Below are 18485 nucleotides of genomic sequence, written 5' to 3'. Positions count from 1 at the left end.
CTGAATTAATGGTTCATTAATCTGAATCTGTAGGACCCTATAGAATGGAAGGCTTGGCATTTCTGAGTACACATTGAGGGCAGGCAAAACAAAAAACAGAAAACGAGAAAACCTACTTAATCCCTGCGATAAATTTAGTTACCGAAACGCTTATCTTCTGCTTTAGCCCAAGATAAGATTAGTGGAGTTCTGTAACAGAGCCTTCGAGTCACTGAAAGGGGGTGACAGATGGCCGGCTTTGAGTAATCAGATTTCAAGATCAGAATCCACAGAGAACAAAACTCCAGCTACTTGTGGCATATGGAGACAGTTTCCCCCAAGTGAGCTTAAAGAACCGTGTTCTCTGATTTGATTTTATTCGAAGGACTCATTCAGCAGATGTTTCTTAAGGGCACGTGAGGAGCCAGGTGCACCATGTGTTGGGAGCTGACGCAGGGTCTCTGCCCCGCCCCCTTATATCCCCTTAAACATGCACTTAGAGTAAGAGGGCTCCTGGGGGTTGTAAGCATCCAACACTTAGTTGTAGCGAATCAGCTATAATTTGATGCCTGAAAAGACTCTGTTATGGTCAAGGACACAAGTGTCAAAATGAAAGTCAGAAGTGAGTATGGGCTTGATTGCGAAGGTCGTAAGGGGTTGTGGAAGACAGTTGTTGCAAACACTGGATGTGCTAAGCTTGACCTCTCGGTCCACACGCCTGCACCCTTCACTTCCCAGCTGAATGGAACCTGCTGGGGCCTCACTGGCTGCAGTTTACAAACACGGACAACACTGGCATGTAGTAGGCGGTCAATAAAAGTGTGTTTTAAAGATTGTGCACGAGCTGCCGTATCGGTAAGCCTGATGAAACAGGCGGACTCATCCCTTTTAAAGACTTGTTTGCAGTTTTACAGGCTCCCCTGGGGCAGCCGGGTGGGAGTGGGGGTCGGGTGGGAGTTGGGGGCTGGAACCCACCGGGTACTGTCTTTTACTTTGAACTTGAGCCGATGGAACTGTCTTGCTCCACTGACCTTTTGGACCCTCCTCTTGATTTCCATTTTGCAAAGGAGGCACTGTTGCTTTATCTTATTTATTTCTCTGTGCTCCTTGCCTGTGGCTAAGCTCCCTTTCCTGCCTTTAATTATGTACAGGGCCATTAAGCAAAAGTGAGGTTTGTGAGGTGCAGGTCAGCTCGTGGTTGTAGCAGCTCCAGGTGCTGGCAGGCTGTACTTATGATTAGATTTGGCTGGTAAAACTGGTTTGTGCAGCACGTAGGAGTCTTGTTGAGCAAGTTGACCTGCCTTTCTGCAACCGTCTCCCAGCATGAAAGGAGACTTCTTTGCGTTTCAGGTTCAGTCGTTTTTTTTTTTTTAACTTCCAAGCCGCGATATCCCCAGTGTGGGAACTTAATCGTCTAAATCTGTGCCTAGTTAGAAAAGACTCCATGAGGACATATACCAAGGGCTATTGTCAGGTGGCAAGATGTGAGCTAAGTTTAATTTTCTCCGTTGTGCTTTTATGTATTTCCCCAAATTTCTACAGCAAAAATGTGTTCATTTCTTAACCAAGAAAATCAAAACCAAAAAACAGACTGCGTTAGGAGGACAAATTGAGACTGGGTCTTATTTTTTTAGGGAAGATTTTTGGAAAAGCTGTTCTTTATAAACTTTGTGTGACTTGGGGGATACAGGTGATACCTGTTGGGCTTGTTAACCATGTGACATCAAAAATGATAAATTATTCCATCTCAAATGGGAAGTCTCCTCCCTGGCGGTCCAGTGGTTAGGACTCTATGCTTCCACCGAAGGGGGTGTGGGTTCGATCCGTGGTCAGGGAACTAAGATCCTGCCCGCATGCCTAGAGGTGTGGCCAAAAAAAAAAAAAAAAAAAGGAAAGTCTCCTTTCACAACCTGTAGGTACCACATGCATCAGGCCATTAAAATACTTGACCCAAGACAGTTTCTCACAGAATTGAGAGATCAGAAATGTTTTGCCAAAGGATTTTGGTTGTTTTGAAGTAGCAGAAACTGGCAAGGGAATACAGCGTCTTCTGCTGTATTTGATTGCAACACGGTCAGTATGATGTAATTTTGCGACTTGTTTTTGTAGGCTTCATGGGTTAGGGATGGTCTAGTCTTCAGGGGTTAGGAGATCTTCATAGGTTAGGGAATATAAGGAAGGAAATTCCAGGATTAAAATGGGTGACCGTGCCTTAAAAAAGAAGGAGATCCAACCATTTGCGACAACATGGATAAACCTTGAGGACATTATGCTAAGTGAAACAAGCTAGTCACGGAAGGACTCATACCACGTAATACCACATATGTGATGAATCTAAAATCATCAAACTCAGAGAAGCAGAGAGTGGAATGGTGGTTGCCGGGGGCTGGGGGAGGGGAAAATGGGGAGGTGTTAGTCAAACGGCACAAAGTTTTGGTTATACATGGTGAATACGTCCTAGAGGTCTACTGCACCGCATGTAACAGCCATAGTTAACAATACTGTATACTTAAACATTTGTTAAGAGGGTAGATCTTAAATGTTCTTATCACATTATAGATATACATATTAATAAAAGGCTGAGAGGAAACTTTTAGAGGTGATGGACAACGTTTATGGCATAGATTATGGTGATGGTTTCATGGGTGTATACTTATCTTCAAAACCCTTAAGTTGTATATGTTAATTATGTACGGCTTTTTGTATGTTAAAAAAAAGAGTGTGACAGTGAGGTTTCTGGATAGAGCCAAGCAGAATGGCAAGGGTGGATTAGCACGGGGGTGGACCCATCAGGCGGGCAAGTGGGCAGTTCTGGAGCAGTCAGGCCACATTTCATAGAGTTTCATTTCATAGTCTGTATCCAGGGAAGAGCTCTGGGTGCCCCTGGATTGTGCTGGGCTCGGCGGTGGAGGTGGACCAAGTATCCATCCCTGTCTGCCCCAGATGCTCTGGCGGCTGGTGTTTCATTTGACGACTGTATCAGATCTTAAAGCCCAGCCCTTTGTTGAGTCTTGGTTTTCCTTCTTTTGTGGTGTCCCTTGCCCTTTCGTTTCATATCCTTGAATCATCCCTGTTCTACAAGAATTGAGTGCTAATTGCTATACATAAGCATCATACCGGAAGACCAGGTAAATGGACGACGGAGTGGATGGACATTCTGGGCAATTTTCAGAAGAGCGTTTCGTCATACCCACAGGAACACGTGTCTGTAAGGCAGAGCAGCCCCTGCTTTGGAACTGGCTGTCACGATGGCGTTTCAGTGCAGGATTCTTGCTGTCACATATTTTGAGTGTTTCGTCACCCTGCTTGGAGGTTCACGATGGCAGGATCCGTACGTTAAGTGTGAGCCAAAGCAGACGGCTTGGTCCCCATCCAAGGGTTATTTATGGAGCTTCTAGAAGAACGTGCCAGGGTTCAGCAGCGTGGACATTTATGTTCAGATGCATTTATGATTAGTCAGTTGGGGGATGGGGTTAGGAGAAGTTTATGTACTTACTTAGGAGCCCAACTGCAGAAATTTCTGACCATTAGAATTTTTACAGTTTAAAGAAAATTGTGGTAAAAAACACATAACATAAAATCGACCGCCTTAACTGTCTTTAAGTGTACAGTTCAGTGGTGTTAAGTACATTCACATTGTTATGCAACCATCACCACTGCCCATCTCTAGAGCTCTTTGCATCTTAGAAAACTGAAACTCTGTACCCAATAAAGAATTTTCACAGTTTTGGACTGAAGACAAAAAAAAAAAAAATCTCTCCTTTAATTCCAGCGTGAACAGGACAGCCAGTCTGGCAGTGTGAGTCCCCCTGGCTGATCAGAGCTAGCAGCTGTACGCTCTGTCTGCTGTCTCTTGGTTTCCTGAGAAACCAGGGGTCATTGTGTGGCTGCCCTTGTTCCCATGTATCTGGGACACAGTGAGCAGGTGAGGGCTGGGTGGCTGCCTCTCCTGTTCTCGAGAACGGGGCTGGAATCCTTCTCTCTCCCTTTTTCTTTTTTTGTTATTTTTAATTTATTTTTTGGCCACATAATGTGGCATGTGGGATCTTAGTTCCCCCACCAGGGATCGAACCCAGGCTCCCTGCAGTGGAAGTGAGGAGTCCTAACCACTGGACCGCCAGGGACGTCCCTGGAATCCCTCTCTTGCGAGGCCCTTGGAGCCCTCGTCTCTGGACCGTCACTTGCTCGTGGGCCCGTGTTGTGGACTCGGCATGCTCGTCCTGTCGCCGTGATGGGCACGTGACTGCCCGTGTTACCCACTGCGTGACTGGTTACCCTGTGGCTTTGCCCACCAAGCTGCTGCGTTCTCTGAAAATAGCACAGGCAACTCCTGGTTTGGTGGAGATGTGTGGGACTCATAAGGGAATCCCACGAAAAGATATATCGAATTCTATCAAATTCTTTGTGAAAAGGAACTCGAATGTTAGTAATTCGGGTTATGAATTTTATATATTTTGAATAGGGGAATTGTCAACATTCTCATGTTGAGAATGCAAGTACCCTAACCTTTATCTTCTCTCTTTGATAGTCAGTAGAAAGGACTTTATGTGATCCTTTTTGGTTATTTGTTACTTTTCACAACTAAAAGTTTTCACATTTATTCTGGTCCTTTATTTGCTTTTCCCCCTAAGCCTCCAAAACAGAGACAATAGCCAAACCACACAGCCCTAACATGAAGACAGAGATGTAGCCCAAATTGGTTTCCCGATGGGGTTTTTGATGCTGAGCTGATGCCCTGTGAATGCACTGTCACACTGATGCTTGTGAGCTGTGATGAGAAGGCCTTTACTGGAGAAACGGAAGTTTTTGTCATGGGGCTGCTTAGGTATACTGTTTCTAAGCCCAAGGCCATTAGGAGGATCTGCTTTCTTTAATGCAGGAGGGAAAAAAAAGACTTCAGGCTTTCTGGTTTACTGACTTCCATTAAAATGCTTTTCGTGGGGGATGGGTGTTGCTGGCTTTGAAAATGGGTTTCATTACACTCTGGTGCTATTACTATTAAGAGTGGAGAACTGTCACTGCTGCCTGTGGTGAGTTTCCAGGCCCAGCATAGAGGTTATAAGAGCCAGGAGGCAGTGATGTTAGCGCAAGTTTGTGTATCCGATGCACAGAGAGGCCAAACATACCAAAATGTCAGAGTTTGGAGCAGAGAAAGGTTTATTGCAGGGCCGTGCAAGGAGATGGGTGGCTCACGCCCTGAAAAGCCCCGACCTCCCTGAAGGGTTTCTGCAAAGCATTTTTAAAAGCCAGGTGAGGGAGGGGTGTCGCAGGGTATGTGATCAGCTCCTGCACAATTCTCTGGCTGATGTTGGGTAACTGGGTGGAGTCACAGGGGTTCACATTATCAGTCTTTAGGCTCCAGGAGGCCTGGGGCTATGTGCTCAGGGTCATCAAGTAGTTAACATCTCCCATTTGGTGGGGAGGTGGGTTTCACATCTGTAAAACAGCTTAGGAAATGTGCATCAAATGCTGTTATCTAGGTACTTAAGAGAGGAGCTGAAGCAGAGGATATGGGGGCGGGGGGCCTGTCCCAGGAAGGCCCCATAGGGTCCCGCTCGGTTACAGTGGGAAGGCTTCTTCTAGCATCCTAGCTTGTTCCCAGGTCAGTAGCTGTCATTTCATCTTAAATTTGGTTCCATCCACAGGCATGAAATGCAGCCAGGATGAAAGAATTACAGCTTTCTCTCTTAGGAGCAAATTATTCCTAGGTCCCTCTTTGGGCCCTAATTATAAAACATGTCACTCGACAGCTATCTCCGCCTGAGTTGTTATTCTAATCGGTTAAAAATAGGAGTGTTGCGCTCCCGGGGCACCAGGAGGGTTTCCCTGGAGCGCCAGACAAGCCATATGGAGATGCCTCGGAAGGGAAACCAGAAAACTCCACGCCCGCTGCCCTGCCTTTGGGGGGCTGTTTCTGGAGGAACAGGGACAGCTCTGTGTTCAGTGTGAATGCAGGTAGAGGTGCAGCTTTGTGGGTGACGGTGCATTTCTGTGAGGATTTTGTGACGAGTCATGAGAAAACAGACACAGTACTGTACAACTCCGCTGTATATATATTTTTAATGAGCCTGCGCCTGGCTAATAGATACTGCGTAAAAGACGTCCATGTGAGTTCTCTTCAGCTTCTTTATAAAAGGGCAGAATAAACAGGGCTGTGTACCCTGCCGTTAGGAGCCATGCCTGAACATTGCCCCGTATGTTTGCTCTATTTATGGGTATATGTTTTTGTCTTTGACCCATTTGAAATTTGCAGACATTTTACTCTATTTTCTAATAACTTTGAAGGATTTCTTTGCCATGTTAACCTCCTTATTGTACCTGTGCAACAACAGGAGTTGAAGGATAATTTTCTCTTCCGGAGTTTTCACTTCTCACTTTGGTGTTCCTGCCGAGAACTCTCGCTGCCCTTCCTCCCAGCTTTGCATCTTCTCTGCGGTCCTGGCCTCTTGTTTCCTTATTTCTTTTGTCTCTGTGCTTCTTTTGGTTCCACCCTGAGTGCTCTGGCTTACCCCTCCCCTCCCCCATTCAATGCCCCTGCCCCCTCCTGGGGTTCCTGCAGGAGAGTTTGCATTTGCACAGACCGGGGGGGTCACCCCCCCTCTCCACACACTTGTCTGCAGGTGGGCGCTGACTGGGCTGACTCTCCTTGTCCTTTTCTTTTTAATAAGCTTTATTTTTAGAACAGTTTTAGGTTTAGAGAAAAATTGGGAAGATAGTAGAGAGAGTCGTCATCTACCCTCACCTAGCGTGTCCTATTATGGACATGTTAGTATGTTAGTAAGGAAATACATGTACTACTCTTGCAATTAACCGACTGATACTAATCAGTTACCGTGACAGGCATAATAATGACTGAAACCTGGGACTATGTTAGGTTACACGGCAAAGGGGGTTAAGAGCACAGGTGGAATTACGGTTGCTCATCAGTGGACCTTAAACCAGGGAGATTATCCAGGTGGGTGCAATGGAATCACAAGGGTTGTTAAAGCTGGAAGAGGGACTCTGAAGAGAGAACCAGAGAGATGGCAGTGTGGGGAACTCATCCTGGTGTTTCTGGCTTTAGGTGAGAGCAGGGGCCATGAGCCACGTAAAGGGAGTGGTTTCTTAAAGCTGGATGAGGCAGGCAAATGGATTCTCACCCAGAGCCTCCAGAAAGGAGCGCATGTGTTGACATCTTGATTTCGCTCAGTGAGATCCGTATCAGACTTCTGATCTACAGAACTGTGAGATAATACGTTTGTTTTATGTTAAGCTACTACGTGGTAACTTGTCACAGCAGCAGTAGAACACTGATATGATTATTAACCAAAGTCCATCTTTTGTTCAGATTTCCTTGGTCTTTTTCTGCTCCAGAATCCCATTCAGGATACTATGTTAACCTTTAGTTGTCATTTGGGCTGTGACAGTTTCTCAGACTTTCCTTGTTTTGAAATGACCATGACAGTTTTGAGGAGTACTGGCCAGGTATTTTGTAGAATGTTCCTTAATTGGAATTTGAAGTTTTCCTCATGATTAGAGTGGGGTTAAGGGTGTTTGGGAGGAAGAACAGGGATAAAATGCTACTCTTATTGCATCATATCAAGAGTGCATGCTGTTAACGTGATTTATGACATGTTGACCTTGATCACCTGGCCTAGGTAGTGCTTGTCAGGTTTCTCCACTGAAAAGTTATACTCCCTCCACTTCCCATACTGTGGGACTTTTTTGTTTTTGTTTTTTTTTTTTGGAGCACTTTCTTATGTTTCAGCCACTACAAGATGCTCCAGTCCTGGAATCAACCATTTTTCCAAAGAGCACTAATCCCCTTTTTCTGGAGGTTGGTATTAGAAACCAAGATCTGGTTGCTGGGTGTGCTCATGGCGTCTGGGCCCTCTCAGCTGACAGGGAAAGGAATTATATATATTACCCTTGTATATATACACATCAGTAAGTGTCTCTATATGTAGCCATTTGTATCTATAGTAAACTAAACATCAGTTTATACCTGTGCCTTTGACTCTGATTCATTACTGTATAGATTATTCTTGCCTATCTGTAAACTCCCACTCCAGTTAGGAGCCTGGCTTACACCTTCCATCATCCTTTTTCTTATTTGCTCATTTCTAGTATACCAGACTCCATGGAGTACAGAACTTATGTATGTTCCTTTGGCCTTCCTAAAGACTGTTCATTTCCAGAGTTACTTAAATCAACACCGTTTCCCTTTACTGCCTTCGCTCCCTTGTTTCATACATTTGTAATACAGTTAGATTTTTTTTGGTCATATTCTGCATTCACTCGGGAACCCCCGGACCTCCTAAATGATTTTTTTTTTCCAAAATTTGCAGACATTAAGTTTCACTCTTTATGCTGGAAACATCTGTGGATTTTGACAAAGCCATAGTGTCATGTATACACAATTACAGTATCATACAGAGCAGTTTCATCACCCTAAAATTCCCCTATGTTTGCCTAATTCAGTTTCTTCTTGGCAATCACTGATTTTTCTACCCTTGCTGTAGTTTTCCCTTTTCATTTTGCCAGAATGGTTGGAATCATACAGAATGCAGTCTTTTCAGGAGGGCTTCTTTCACTTAGCAATATGCATTTAAGTTCTCTCTCTTCCATTTTCATGGCTTGATAGTTTGCTTCTTTTCATCACTGAACAATACTCCATTGAATAATGGTTTGATAATCCATTCACCTGTTGAAGGACAGCTTGGTTGCCTCCAGCTTGGGGCAGTTATGAATACAGCTTCTATAAATATTTGTATGCAGGTTTTTGTGTGGACACGAATTTTCAAAACAGTTGGATGAATATTTAAGAGTGTGATTTCTGGATGGTGTAAGACTATATGTTTAGCTCAGCAAGAACTACCAAACTGTCTTCCACAGTGGCTGTACCATCAGCATTCCCATCAGCAATGAATGAGCTCCTGTTGCTGGCATCCTTGTCAGCACTTGGTATGTGATTCATTTTGGGTTAATATTTGAAAGGTGGAAGGTCGATGTCTTAGGTTAATTAATGTTTTCCATATGGATGTCCAATTATTCCAGAACCATTTGTTGAAAAGACTGTCCTTCACTGAATACCTTTGCTCCTTTGTCAAAGATCAGTTGACTGTATTTGTAGGATATATTTCTGAGATATGATCTGATTCTTTTCCGTTAACCTATGTATCCTATTGCCAATACCACATCGTCTTGATTACTGTAGCTTTGTAGTTAAGTCTTGAAATTGTATAGCGTGAGTCCTCCAACTTTCTTCTTCTTCGGTATTGTTATTGGCTCTTCTAGGTCTTTGCCTTTTCAAGTAAACTTTATAATCGATTTGTCAGTATCTACAAAATAGCTTGCCAGGGTTTTTATTGTATTGCACTGAATCTGTAGATCAGGTTGGGATGAATTGACATCTTAACAGTATTGAATCTTTCAATCCATGAACGTGGACTATCTCTTCATTTGTTTAGATCTTCTTTGAATTCTTTCATCGAGTTTTGTAGTTTTCTGCATATAGATCCTGTGCATATTTTGTTAGATTTCTACCTAATAAAAACACCTTTTGCTATTGTCAGTGGTGTTTACATTTTTAAAATTCCAGTTGTTCATTGCTGGTATTTAGGAAAACACTTGTCATATTAACCTTCTGTCCTGCAGCCTTTCTATATTTGCTTATTCTGTAAGTTTTTGTTTGTTTGTCTGTTTATTGATTCTTTGGGATTTTTCTATAAAAACAAGCATGTCATCTGTGAGCAAAGATAGTTTCATTTCTTCCTTCCCTATCTGTATACCTTTTATTTACTCTTCTTGTCTTATTACACTAGCTACAACTTTTAGTATGATGTTGAGTAGGAGTAGTGAGAGGAGACATCCTTGCCTCGTTCCTCATCTTTGCAGGAAAGCATCCAGTTTCTCACCATTATGATGTTAGTTGTAGGTGTTTTGTAGATATTCCTTATCACACGAAAGAGGTTCTTGATTCCTAGTTTGCCCAAAGATGGTTGGTTTGATTTTAACCGTGAATGGATGTTGAATTTTTGTCAAATCTTTTTCTGCATCGATTGATATGATCATATGATTTTTCTTCTTTAGTTGGTTGATGTGGTGTATTACACTGATTGATTTGCAAATGTTGAACCAGCCTTGTATACCTGGATTAAGTCCCACTTGTTTATGGCACCTAATTCTTTTCATACATTGTTGGATTTGATTTGCTAATTTTTTTTGAGGATTTTTGCATGGGAGATTCTGGTTTGTAGTTTTCCTTTATTGTAAAATCTTTATTTGGTTTTGGTATTAGGATAATGCTGGCCTCAGAGAATGAGGTAGGGAGTGTTCCCTCTGCTTTTGTTTTTTTGAAAGAGATTGTGAAGGATTATTATCATGTCTTCCTTAACATTTAGTAGATTCACCAGTGAAACCATCTGGACCTGGCATTTACTTTTATTGGGCAGGTTTTAAATTATTGATTCAATTTCTTTAATAAATATAGGCCTATTCAAATGATTTAGTTCTCTTTGTGTGAGTTTTGATAACTTGTGTCTTTCAAGGAATTGGTACATTTCATGTAAGTTACCAAATTTGTGAGTATAGAGTTGTTCATGGTATTCCTTTAGTATTCTTTTAATATCAAAGGGACCAGTGGTGATAACCTCTCTTTCATTTCTGATATTGGTAATTTGTATTGATATCTTCCCTCCTCTTTCCTTCCTTAGCCTAGCTAGAGGCTTATCACTTTTATTGATCTTTTCAAAGAATCAGATTTTGGCTTTATTGATTTTTTTGCTGTTGTTTTTTTATTTTGAATTTTGTGGTTTTTTTTTTGCTTAATTTTTATTATTTTCTTCTGCTTTCTTTAGGATCACGTTGCTCTTCTTTCTGTAGTTTCCTAAAGGAGGAGCTTAGATGATTGATTTTCAGTTTTTTCCTCATTTCTAATTTATGCATTTATTGCTATAAATTTCTCTCTAAGCACTGCTTTTGCTACATTGTACATTTTTTCCTAAGTTGTGTTTTCGTTTTTATTTAGTTCAAATATTTGAAAGCTTAAGACTTCTTCTTTGACCCATGTGTTGTTTGCAAGTGTGTTTAAGCTCCATATATTCAGGGATTTTCCAGCTATCTTTCTGTTACTGATTTCTAGTTTAATTCCACTGTAATCTGAGAATGTACTTTATGTGATTTTATATTCTGTTTAAATTTGTTAAGGTATGTTTTATGGCCCAGACTATGTTCTATCTTGGTGAATATTCCATGCAAGCTTGAAGAATGTGTATTCTATTGTGGTTGAATGGAATGTTCTATCCATGTCATTTAGATCCAATTGATGGATCCTTATTGAGTTTCTACCTGCTTGATCTATCAATAACTGAAAGGTGGGTATTGAAATCCCCAACTATAGTAGTATATTAATCTATTTCTCCTTACAGTTCTATCAGCTTTTGCTACATGTATTTTGATGCTCTGTTAGATGCACACAAGGATTGCTATGTCTTCTTGCACCATTTACCCCTTTATCATTATGTAATGCCCCCCTTTATTTTTCTTGTTCTGAAGTCTACTCTGTCTGAAAATTAATATAGCTACTCCATCTTTCTTTTCATTAATGTTAGCATGGTATATCTTTCTCCATTTCTTTTTTTTTTTTTTTTTTTTTGCGGTATGCTGTCCTCTCATTGCTGTGATCTCTCCCATTGCGGAGCACAGGCTCCAGACGCACAGGCTCAGCGGCCATGGCTCATGGGCCCAGCCGCTCCACGGCACGTGGGATCCTCCCTGACCAGGGCACGAACCCATGTCCCCTGCATCGGCAGGCGGACTCTCAACCACTGCGCCACCAGGGAAGCCTGTGCCTCCCCCTCCTCCCCCAATCCCTTTTCCTTTAATCTGACTCTTAATGAAGTGGGTTTCTTGGGGACAGCATATAACTGAGATTAAAAAAAAAATTTTTTTTTAATCCACTCTGAAATCTCAGTCTTTTCATAGTGTGTTTAGACCATTCACATTGAAAGTGATTATAATATACAGTTGACCCTTGAACAGTGCAGGGGTTAGGGGGCCCGACCCTCTATGCAGTCAGAAATCTGTGTATAACTTATAGCTAGCGCTCCAAATACCATGATTCCTCCAGCTCTGTGGTTCCTCCGTATCCATGGATTCGACCAGCCAGGGATTCAACAACCGCGGATCACACAGCAGTGTAGTATGTACTGTTGAATAATACCCGTGTATTATGTGGACCTGTGCGGTTCACATCTGTGTTGTTCAAGGGTGAGCTGTAGTTGGATTAATATCCACCATATTTGTTTTCATTACATTAAAAAAAAGTCTCGGCCTTGTTTGGTTTCAATGGAATATTTTATGATTCCATTTTCTCTCCTCTTAGGATATCAATTATACTTCTTTAAAAAAATTTTGTAGGAGTTGCCCTAGAGTTTGCAATATACATTTCAAACTAATCTAAGTCTACCTTCGAATAACACTGTCTTAGAGTGTTTTCAAGTCTTCCCTCTGATCCTTTGACATTGCTGCTGTTCACTTCTTCCATGTGCTGTGATCACCCAGTGCATTTTCACTATTATTACTTTAACAGTTATCTTTTAGATCAATTACAAATAAGAAAAAGAAAATATTTTAGTTTGCTTTTTTATCTTCTCCAGCACACCACTTGCTTTCTTTATGAAGGCCTTAGTTCTGACATATCATTTTTGTTTCTCTCTGAAGAACTTCTTTTAACATTTATTACCGGTTAGGTCTACTGGAAATGTATTCTTTCAGTTTTTGTTTGCTTAAAAAATTCTTTATTTCTCCTTTACTTTTGATGAATAGTTTCGCTGGATATAGAATTCTAGGCTGGTGTTTTTTTCTTTCAGTGCTTTAAATATTTCATTCCACACTCTTGCTTGTATGGTTTTTAACAAGAAGTCTGCTGTAATTCTTCATTCCTCTACAGGTAAGCTGTTTTTTCCATTTCTGATTTTCCCTTTGTCTTTGGTTTCTGCAATTTGAATACGATATGCCTACGTGTGTATTTTTTGGTATTTAACCTGTTAGATGTTGTCTGAGCTTCCTGTATCTGTAATTATTTGGTGTCTGTAATTAATTCTAGGAAATTCTCAACCACTATAACTTCAAACAGTTTTCTCTTTCTTCTTCTGGTATTCCATTTATGTATATCTTAAACCTTTTAAAGTTGCTCCACAGTTCTTGGATGCTCTTTTTTGTCTTTTCATCTTTTTTTCCTCTTTGTATTTCAGTTTGGGAAATTTCTGTTTACTTATCTTCAAGCTCATCTTGCCTGTGTCCAGTCTACTGATGAGCCCACCAAATACAGTCTTCTTTTCTTTTAGTGTGTTTTTGCTTTCTAGCATTTCTTTTTGACTAGTTCTTAGGGTCTCCATTTCTCTGCTACGTTAGGTATCTGTTCTTACACATTGTCTACCTTTGCATTGGAGCCCTTAACCTATTAATCACAGTTACTTTAAATTCCTTGTGTGATAATTCCAAGATCTGTGCCATGTATGATGCCCATTCTGATGCTTGCTAGCTCTTCAGATCATGTTTTTTCTTGCCTTTCAGTATTCTTTGTTGAAAGCCAGACATGATGTGTCGGGTAGTAAGAACTGAAGAGTGGTTCTTTATTGTGAATTGTATGTTATTCTTACTATGACTTGGGCCGTGTTAAAGGTTTGCTGTAGGTGCCTATAGCTACAGCTGTAGGTGCCTCAGGTTTCAGATTCCTCAGGTGTCCTGGTTTTGACCTCTTTTGTCTTTGGGCTCCTCCCCAGATGGGGTCTTGCTGTTCTTTCAGATGTCATCTGCTGTCACACTAGAGCCTGTTGATATTGTGGTAATAATGTACAATTTTACCACCTAAAGTCTTTAAGGGGCACGAGCTCGCTGTATCCCCCTTTGGCTGGCAAAGCAATAGAGGTATTCTTTTCTACTTCACCCAAAACTCTGTCTCTGAGATTCGATTCAGCACCGGTGCACAGAGGCCAGGTTTTTGGCATCAGTACTAAGTAAAGTAAGTCAGAAAGAGAAAGACAAATACCATATGATGTCACTTACATGTGGAATCTGAATAAACATATCTACGTAACAGAAGCAAACTCATAGACATAGAGAACAGACTTGTGGTTGCCAAGGGGGAGGGTGGGGTGGGGAGGATTGGCAGTGTGGGATTAGCAGATGCAAGCTAGTATATATAGGCTGGATAAACAACAAGGTCCTACTGTAGAGCACAGCGAACTATACTCAATATCCTGTGATAAACCATCATGGAAAAGAATATGAAAGAGAATATATTTTATATATATGTATAAACCAAATCACTTTGCTGTACAGCAGAAATTAACACAACATAATAAATCAACTATACTTCAGTAAAATTAAAAAAAAAAAAAAAAGACTGCTTCTGCTCTGAGTTACTGCCCAGCCTGCCCACTTCCGTCTTTTGTTGCTCAGGGTTTTACCAAACGGAGCTCTGAGTTTTGGTGGGAGCGCCAGGTGTACATGTGTGCGATGGGTGAGGGTCTTTAGTTCTAGTCTCCATCGGCCTCCTTATTACGCTCCCTTTTTTGATAGGCAAACGTGTTTCATCAATCTTACCCAAATGCAACCTTAACTCCACACTCTGCTCCCTTCCCCCCAGCCGGTGTGTTCTATCAGAGCTCCCCTAAGCTGCTGCTTAGATTCTACATTAAAGCAGAGAGCTTTCAGGCCTCTCGGCTATCTGTAAGTCAGCAGCCAACCAGTAAGGAGGCCAAAATTGTGGGCAGCCTAAGGAATAATTGCTCTAAAAACCCACACACCCTTTCTCCCTTCTTCCCCTAAAGCCATTAAGTGGGACAGATCGCAGTGAGTGTAGGGGTGGGGTGCGTGGGCAGTCGGAGCCTGGATAGGATGAGGGGGGCGTCTGCCAGGGAGGGGACAGTGGTAGCAACCAGTTTGTGTCGTATCCAGTTTTTCTCAAGGGCTGAGTCATCCTTTAAGGGTTGTGCCCTGCCCCCTTCCCTCCTGCCTCAAACCCGTTGGATAAAGTAGGAGAACGTGAACCCAGACTGATATGGCTAAATGAATAAGTTGAAAAGTTAATGAGGAACAGAGTTTCAAAGTAATTCTCCACGGAGTGCTTGTTAATGACAAAGAGAAAGGGGATACCGCACAGACGGAAGCTTGGCAGACACTCTTCATCCACTGGTCAAAGGAGTGTTACCAGTAATGGGACAAAACAAAATCGCCTGGCACCTGATAGGATGGGATAAAAGGGATACAACATCACTTCTGTGGCTCATTGCAGTGATGTATAACCTGAATCTAATTATGCTCTAATTATGATGAAGCATCAGACAAAACCAAACTATGGGACATTCTGCAGAAACCTGTGGCCCTTCCTCAGGGCCTGATACGTAAGAATTAGAGGGTCTTAATCCTCTCAACCGTCTTGAGTTCCAGGCAGTAGAAGATGGGGCAGGAGCAGGTGCTGTCATTTTTTCCCTCTGCTGTTGATTCATGGTGCTTTTCATGACAACAGGATGGTAAACTTTTGTGTTGTGTGCTTTTTTTTTTTTTTTTTTTGCGGTACGCGGGCCTCTCACTGTTGTGGCCTCTCCCGTTGCGGAGCACAGGCTCCGGACGCGCAGGCCCAGCGGCCATGGCTCATGGGCCCAGCCGCTCCGCGGCATGTGGGATCTTCCCACACCGGGGCACGAACCCGTGTCCCCTGCATTGGCAGGCGGACTCCTAACCACTGCGCCACCAGGGAAGCCCTCTTTTTTTTTTTTTTAATATTAATTTTATTTATTTATTTGGCTGTGCCAGGTCTTTGTTGTAGCAGGCAGGCTTCTTAGTTGCGGCATGCAGACTCTTAGTTGCAGCAGGCATGCGGGATCTAGTTCCCTGACCAGGGATGGAACCTGGGCCCCCTGCACTGGGAACGTGGAGTCTTAGCCACTGGACCACCTGGGAAGTCCCTCAGTATGTTTTCTTATTTGCTTCTCACAGTTCCCTGCTGGATTATTCTTCCACCTTTGCGATGATGATATTATAATAATAATAATAATAATAAAGGACAACATTTAGGTAATACTTCTCATGGCCAGGTGATAGTCCGAGCCCTCTGAATGCTGCATACATTAACTGGTTTAATTCTCACAGTTACCTTGTGTGGAAGACACGCTGTGGTTAGTCCATTTTACAAATGGGGAAACTGGGGCACAGAGAAGTTAAACACCTTGCCCAAGGTCACACAGCTGGAAAGTAGTGGAGCCACAATTCAAGTCAGGCCGTCAGACTCTGGATCCCTAGCCTTTATTTACTGCATGCGGTGGCCTCCTGTACCGTGCTGCTGGGGGAACCAAAGACTCAGCTCACTTGGGTGGCTTGTCGGGGGCCCCTTGTTCACTTACTCATTGATTCTGCAAATCTGCGCTGAGTGCCAGACTCTGTTCCAGATGCTCTGAAACGGGACAAGGCAGCTAGATCTCTGGGCTTCACGAGCTGGACACCAGGCCTGTTGCCTGGGGTCGAGCCTAGAGGCAGGGCACATGCGTGGGGAGCAGATGGCTGCACGTGGGCTGCTGGCCTGTCTGTTCCTGTGCTCACACGTGTGTTGTCCTCTTGTCTCTTGAAGGTCGCCTGGTGGGTGCCCTGGATGCGGTGCTGGATTCCAACGCCCGGGTCGCTCCGTTTCGAATTCTACTCCAGGTCCCCGGCTCCCAGGTGTATTCTCCCATAGCATGTGGTGAGTTACTGAGTGGATCGGACGTTTACTGGGCCGTGGCCACGGGTGAGTTTTGTTCCAGGTGGAGTGTTCCCCACCTTGAGGTCTGGGCATGAGTGTCTGCGTGGTCGTGACGCTAGAAGGTAACTCCTTCTAGAACCTCATCTGCTGCCATGAGCTCTTTGTTCTTCCTTTCTTTTTTTGTTTTTCTTTTCCAACCATTGGAAGCGTGTAGAGGCTCTAAGCTTGGGCATCCAGGCTTTCAAGTGGCGTGTTGGTCCAGGGGCCTGTGAATCCAGCTGTTTTCTTCATCTTGTGTCTGACATAACACACAAGTCGGGGGCGTGTGCATATACCGTAACAGGGCAGGGGAGGTGTCTGGGGCTGGGTCTGTCTTAGGCCAGCCTTCACCCTTGTTCCACGTGTGCGCTGAATCACTGGATGGCTGAGCCCTACGGGAATTTAGACATCACCTTCGCATCCTCTCCAGCTGAGCTTCAGTTCCTCCTGCATGCACTGCAATGCTCCGCCTCGTCACTCCAGCTCCTCTGGGGCTGGGAATCGTTGCACCCTGAGAAGCCACTTCTATTAAAAAACAAAACCGGGGCTTCCCTGATGGCGCAGTGCTTGAGAGTCCGCCTGCCAATGCAGGGGACACGGGTTCGTGCCCTGGTCCGGGAGGTTCCCACATGCTGCGGAGCAAGTAAGCCCGTGCACCACAACGACTGAGCCTGAGTGCTAGAGCCCGTGAGCCACAGCTACTGAGCCTGCATGACACAACTACTGAAGCCCATACGCCTAGAGTCAGTGCTCTGCAACAAGAGAAGCCACCGCAGTGAGAAGCCCACGTGCCGCAATTAGAGAAAGCCTGCGCGCAGCAACGAAGACCCGATGCAGCCAAAAATAAATAAATAAAATAAATAAATAAAAATAAAATAATGTATTTTAAAAAAAAACCCCAAGATGTGTCTTTTTAATTACACAAGTAATAAATGTTCATCCTTAAGAAATTAGAAAATAGGTAAGAAAGGAGGAGAAAGAAATCACCTATAACCTTTTATCTGGTGCTCATCACTCTTGTGTCTGCGTATGTGCCTCTCCACAGAGGTTTTTAGTTGTGTTTGTTTCCTCTTAATATTTTACTGATCACCATAAACTTTCATTGTCACCTCACATTCTTAAACAACATTGGATGAATTTTTTTTTTTCCTGGAAAACATACAGGAAAGTTTAAAGAAGAAAATTGTCATCCATATCCACCATTACTAACAGCTGTTCACAGCTTGGCATGTTTTTCCAGTCTGTTTTTTTTTTTTTTTGAACAAATCATTCTCTATTTGCATTAAGTGATGAAATGATGCACGCTCAGTATAATCAGTTAATACTGGAAAGTACAGATAAGAAAATATATCTTGCCCCACATCCTAGGCGCCCAAGGGTACCTCCAGTGCCACTGGGGTCACATCATCCAGGTAACTTTTTTTTTTTGTATTTTTTTGGCCACACTGCATGGCTTGGGGATATTAGTTCCCTGACCAGGGATTACACCTGGGACCACGGCAGTGAAAGCGTTGAGTCCTAACCACTGGACCGCCGGAGAATTCCCAACACAACTTTCTAATGCATTTAGACAAGTCCAGGGATAGTTATGAAGAAGGATAGACGAGCTTTATAAAAATGCAGCTTCTCTGACAGTGCTAGTTTATGATAAAAATAGTGTTTTTAGTGGATTTCAATAAAAGGAAAGATGCTTCAAATAAACACCGAGCACTTACTTTCTAAAAGGTTCATTTAAGGTCAAGGG

At 43.0% G+C, this 18485-nt stretch overlaps 1 protein-coding gene across 1 annotated transcript in view; it reads left to right on the top strand.

Moving 5' to 3' along the window:
- TBC1D8 (TBC1 domain family member 8) overlaps window positions 1-18485 on the top strand; it is a 125229-nt gene that overhangs the window by 23917 nt on the left and 82827 nt on the right. The window contains 1 exon segment of the mRNA XM_032653018.1: window positions 16592-16747. Coding sequence (XP_032508909.1) covers window positions 16592-16747 — 156 coding nt within the window.

The sequence above is a fragment of the Phocoena sinus genome, chromosome 13 (assembly GCF_008692025.1).
Source record: "Phocoena sinus isolate mPhoSin1 chromosome 13, mPhoSin1.pri, whole genome shotgun sequence".
Lineage (NCBI taxonomy): Eukaryota > Metazoa > Chordata > Mammalia > Artiodactyla > Phocoenidae > Phocoena > Phocoena sinus.
The sequence above is the reverse complement of the archived record's forward strand: the minus strand, read 5'-3'. Positions and strand labels throughout refer to the sequence as shown.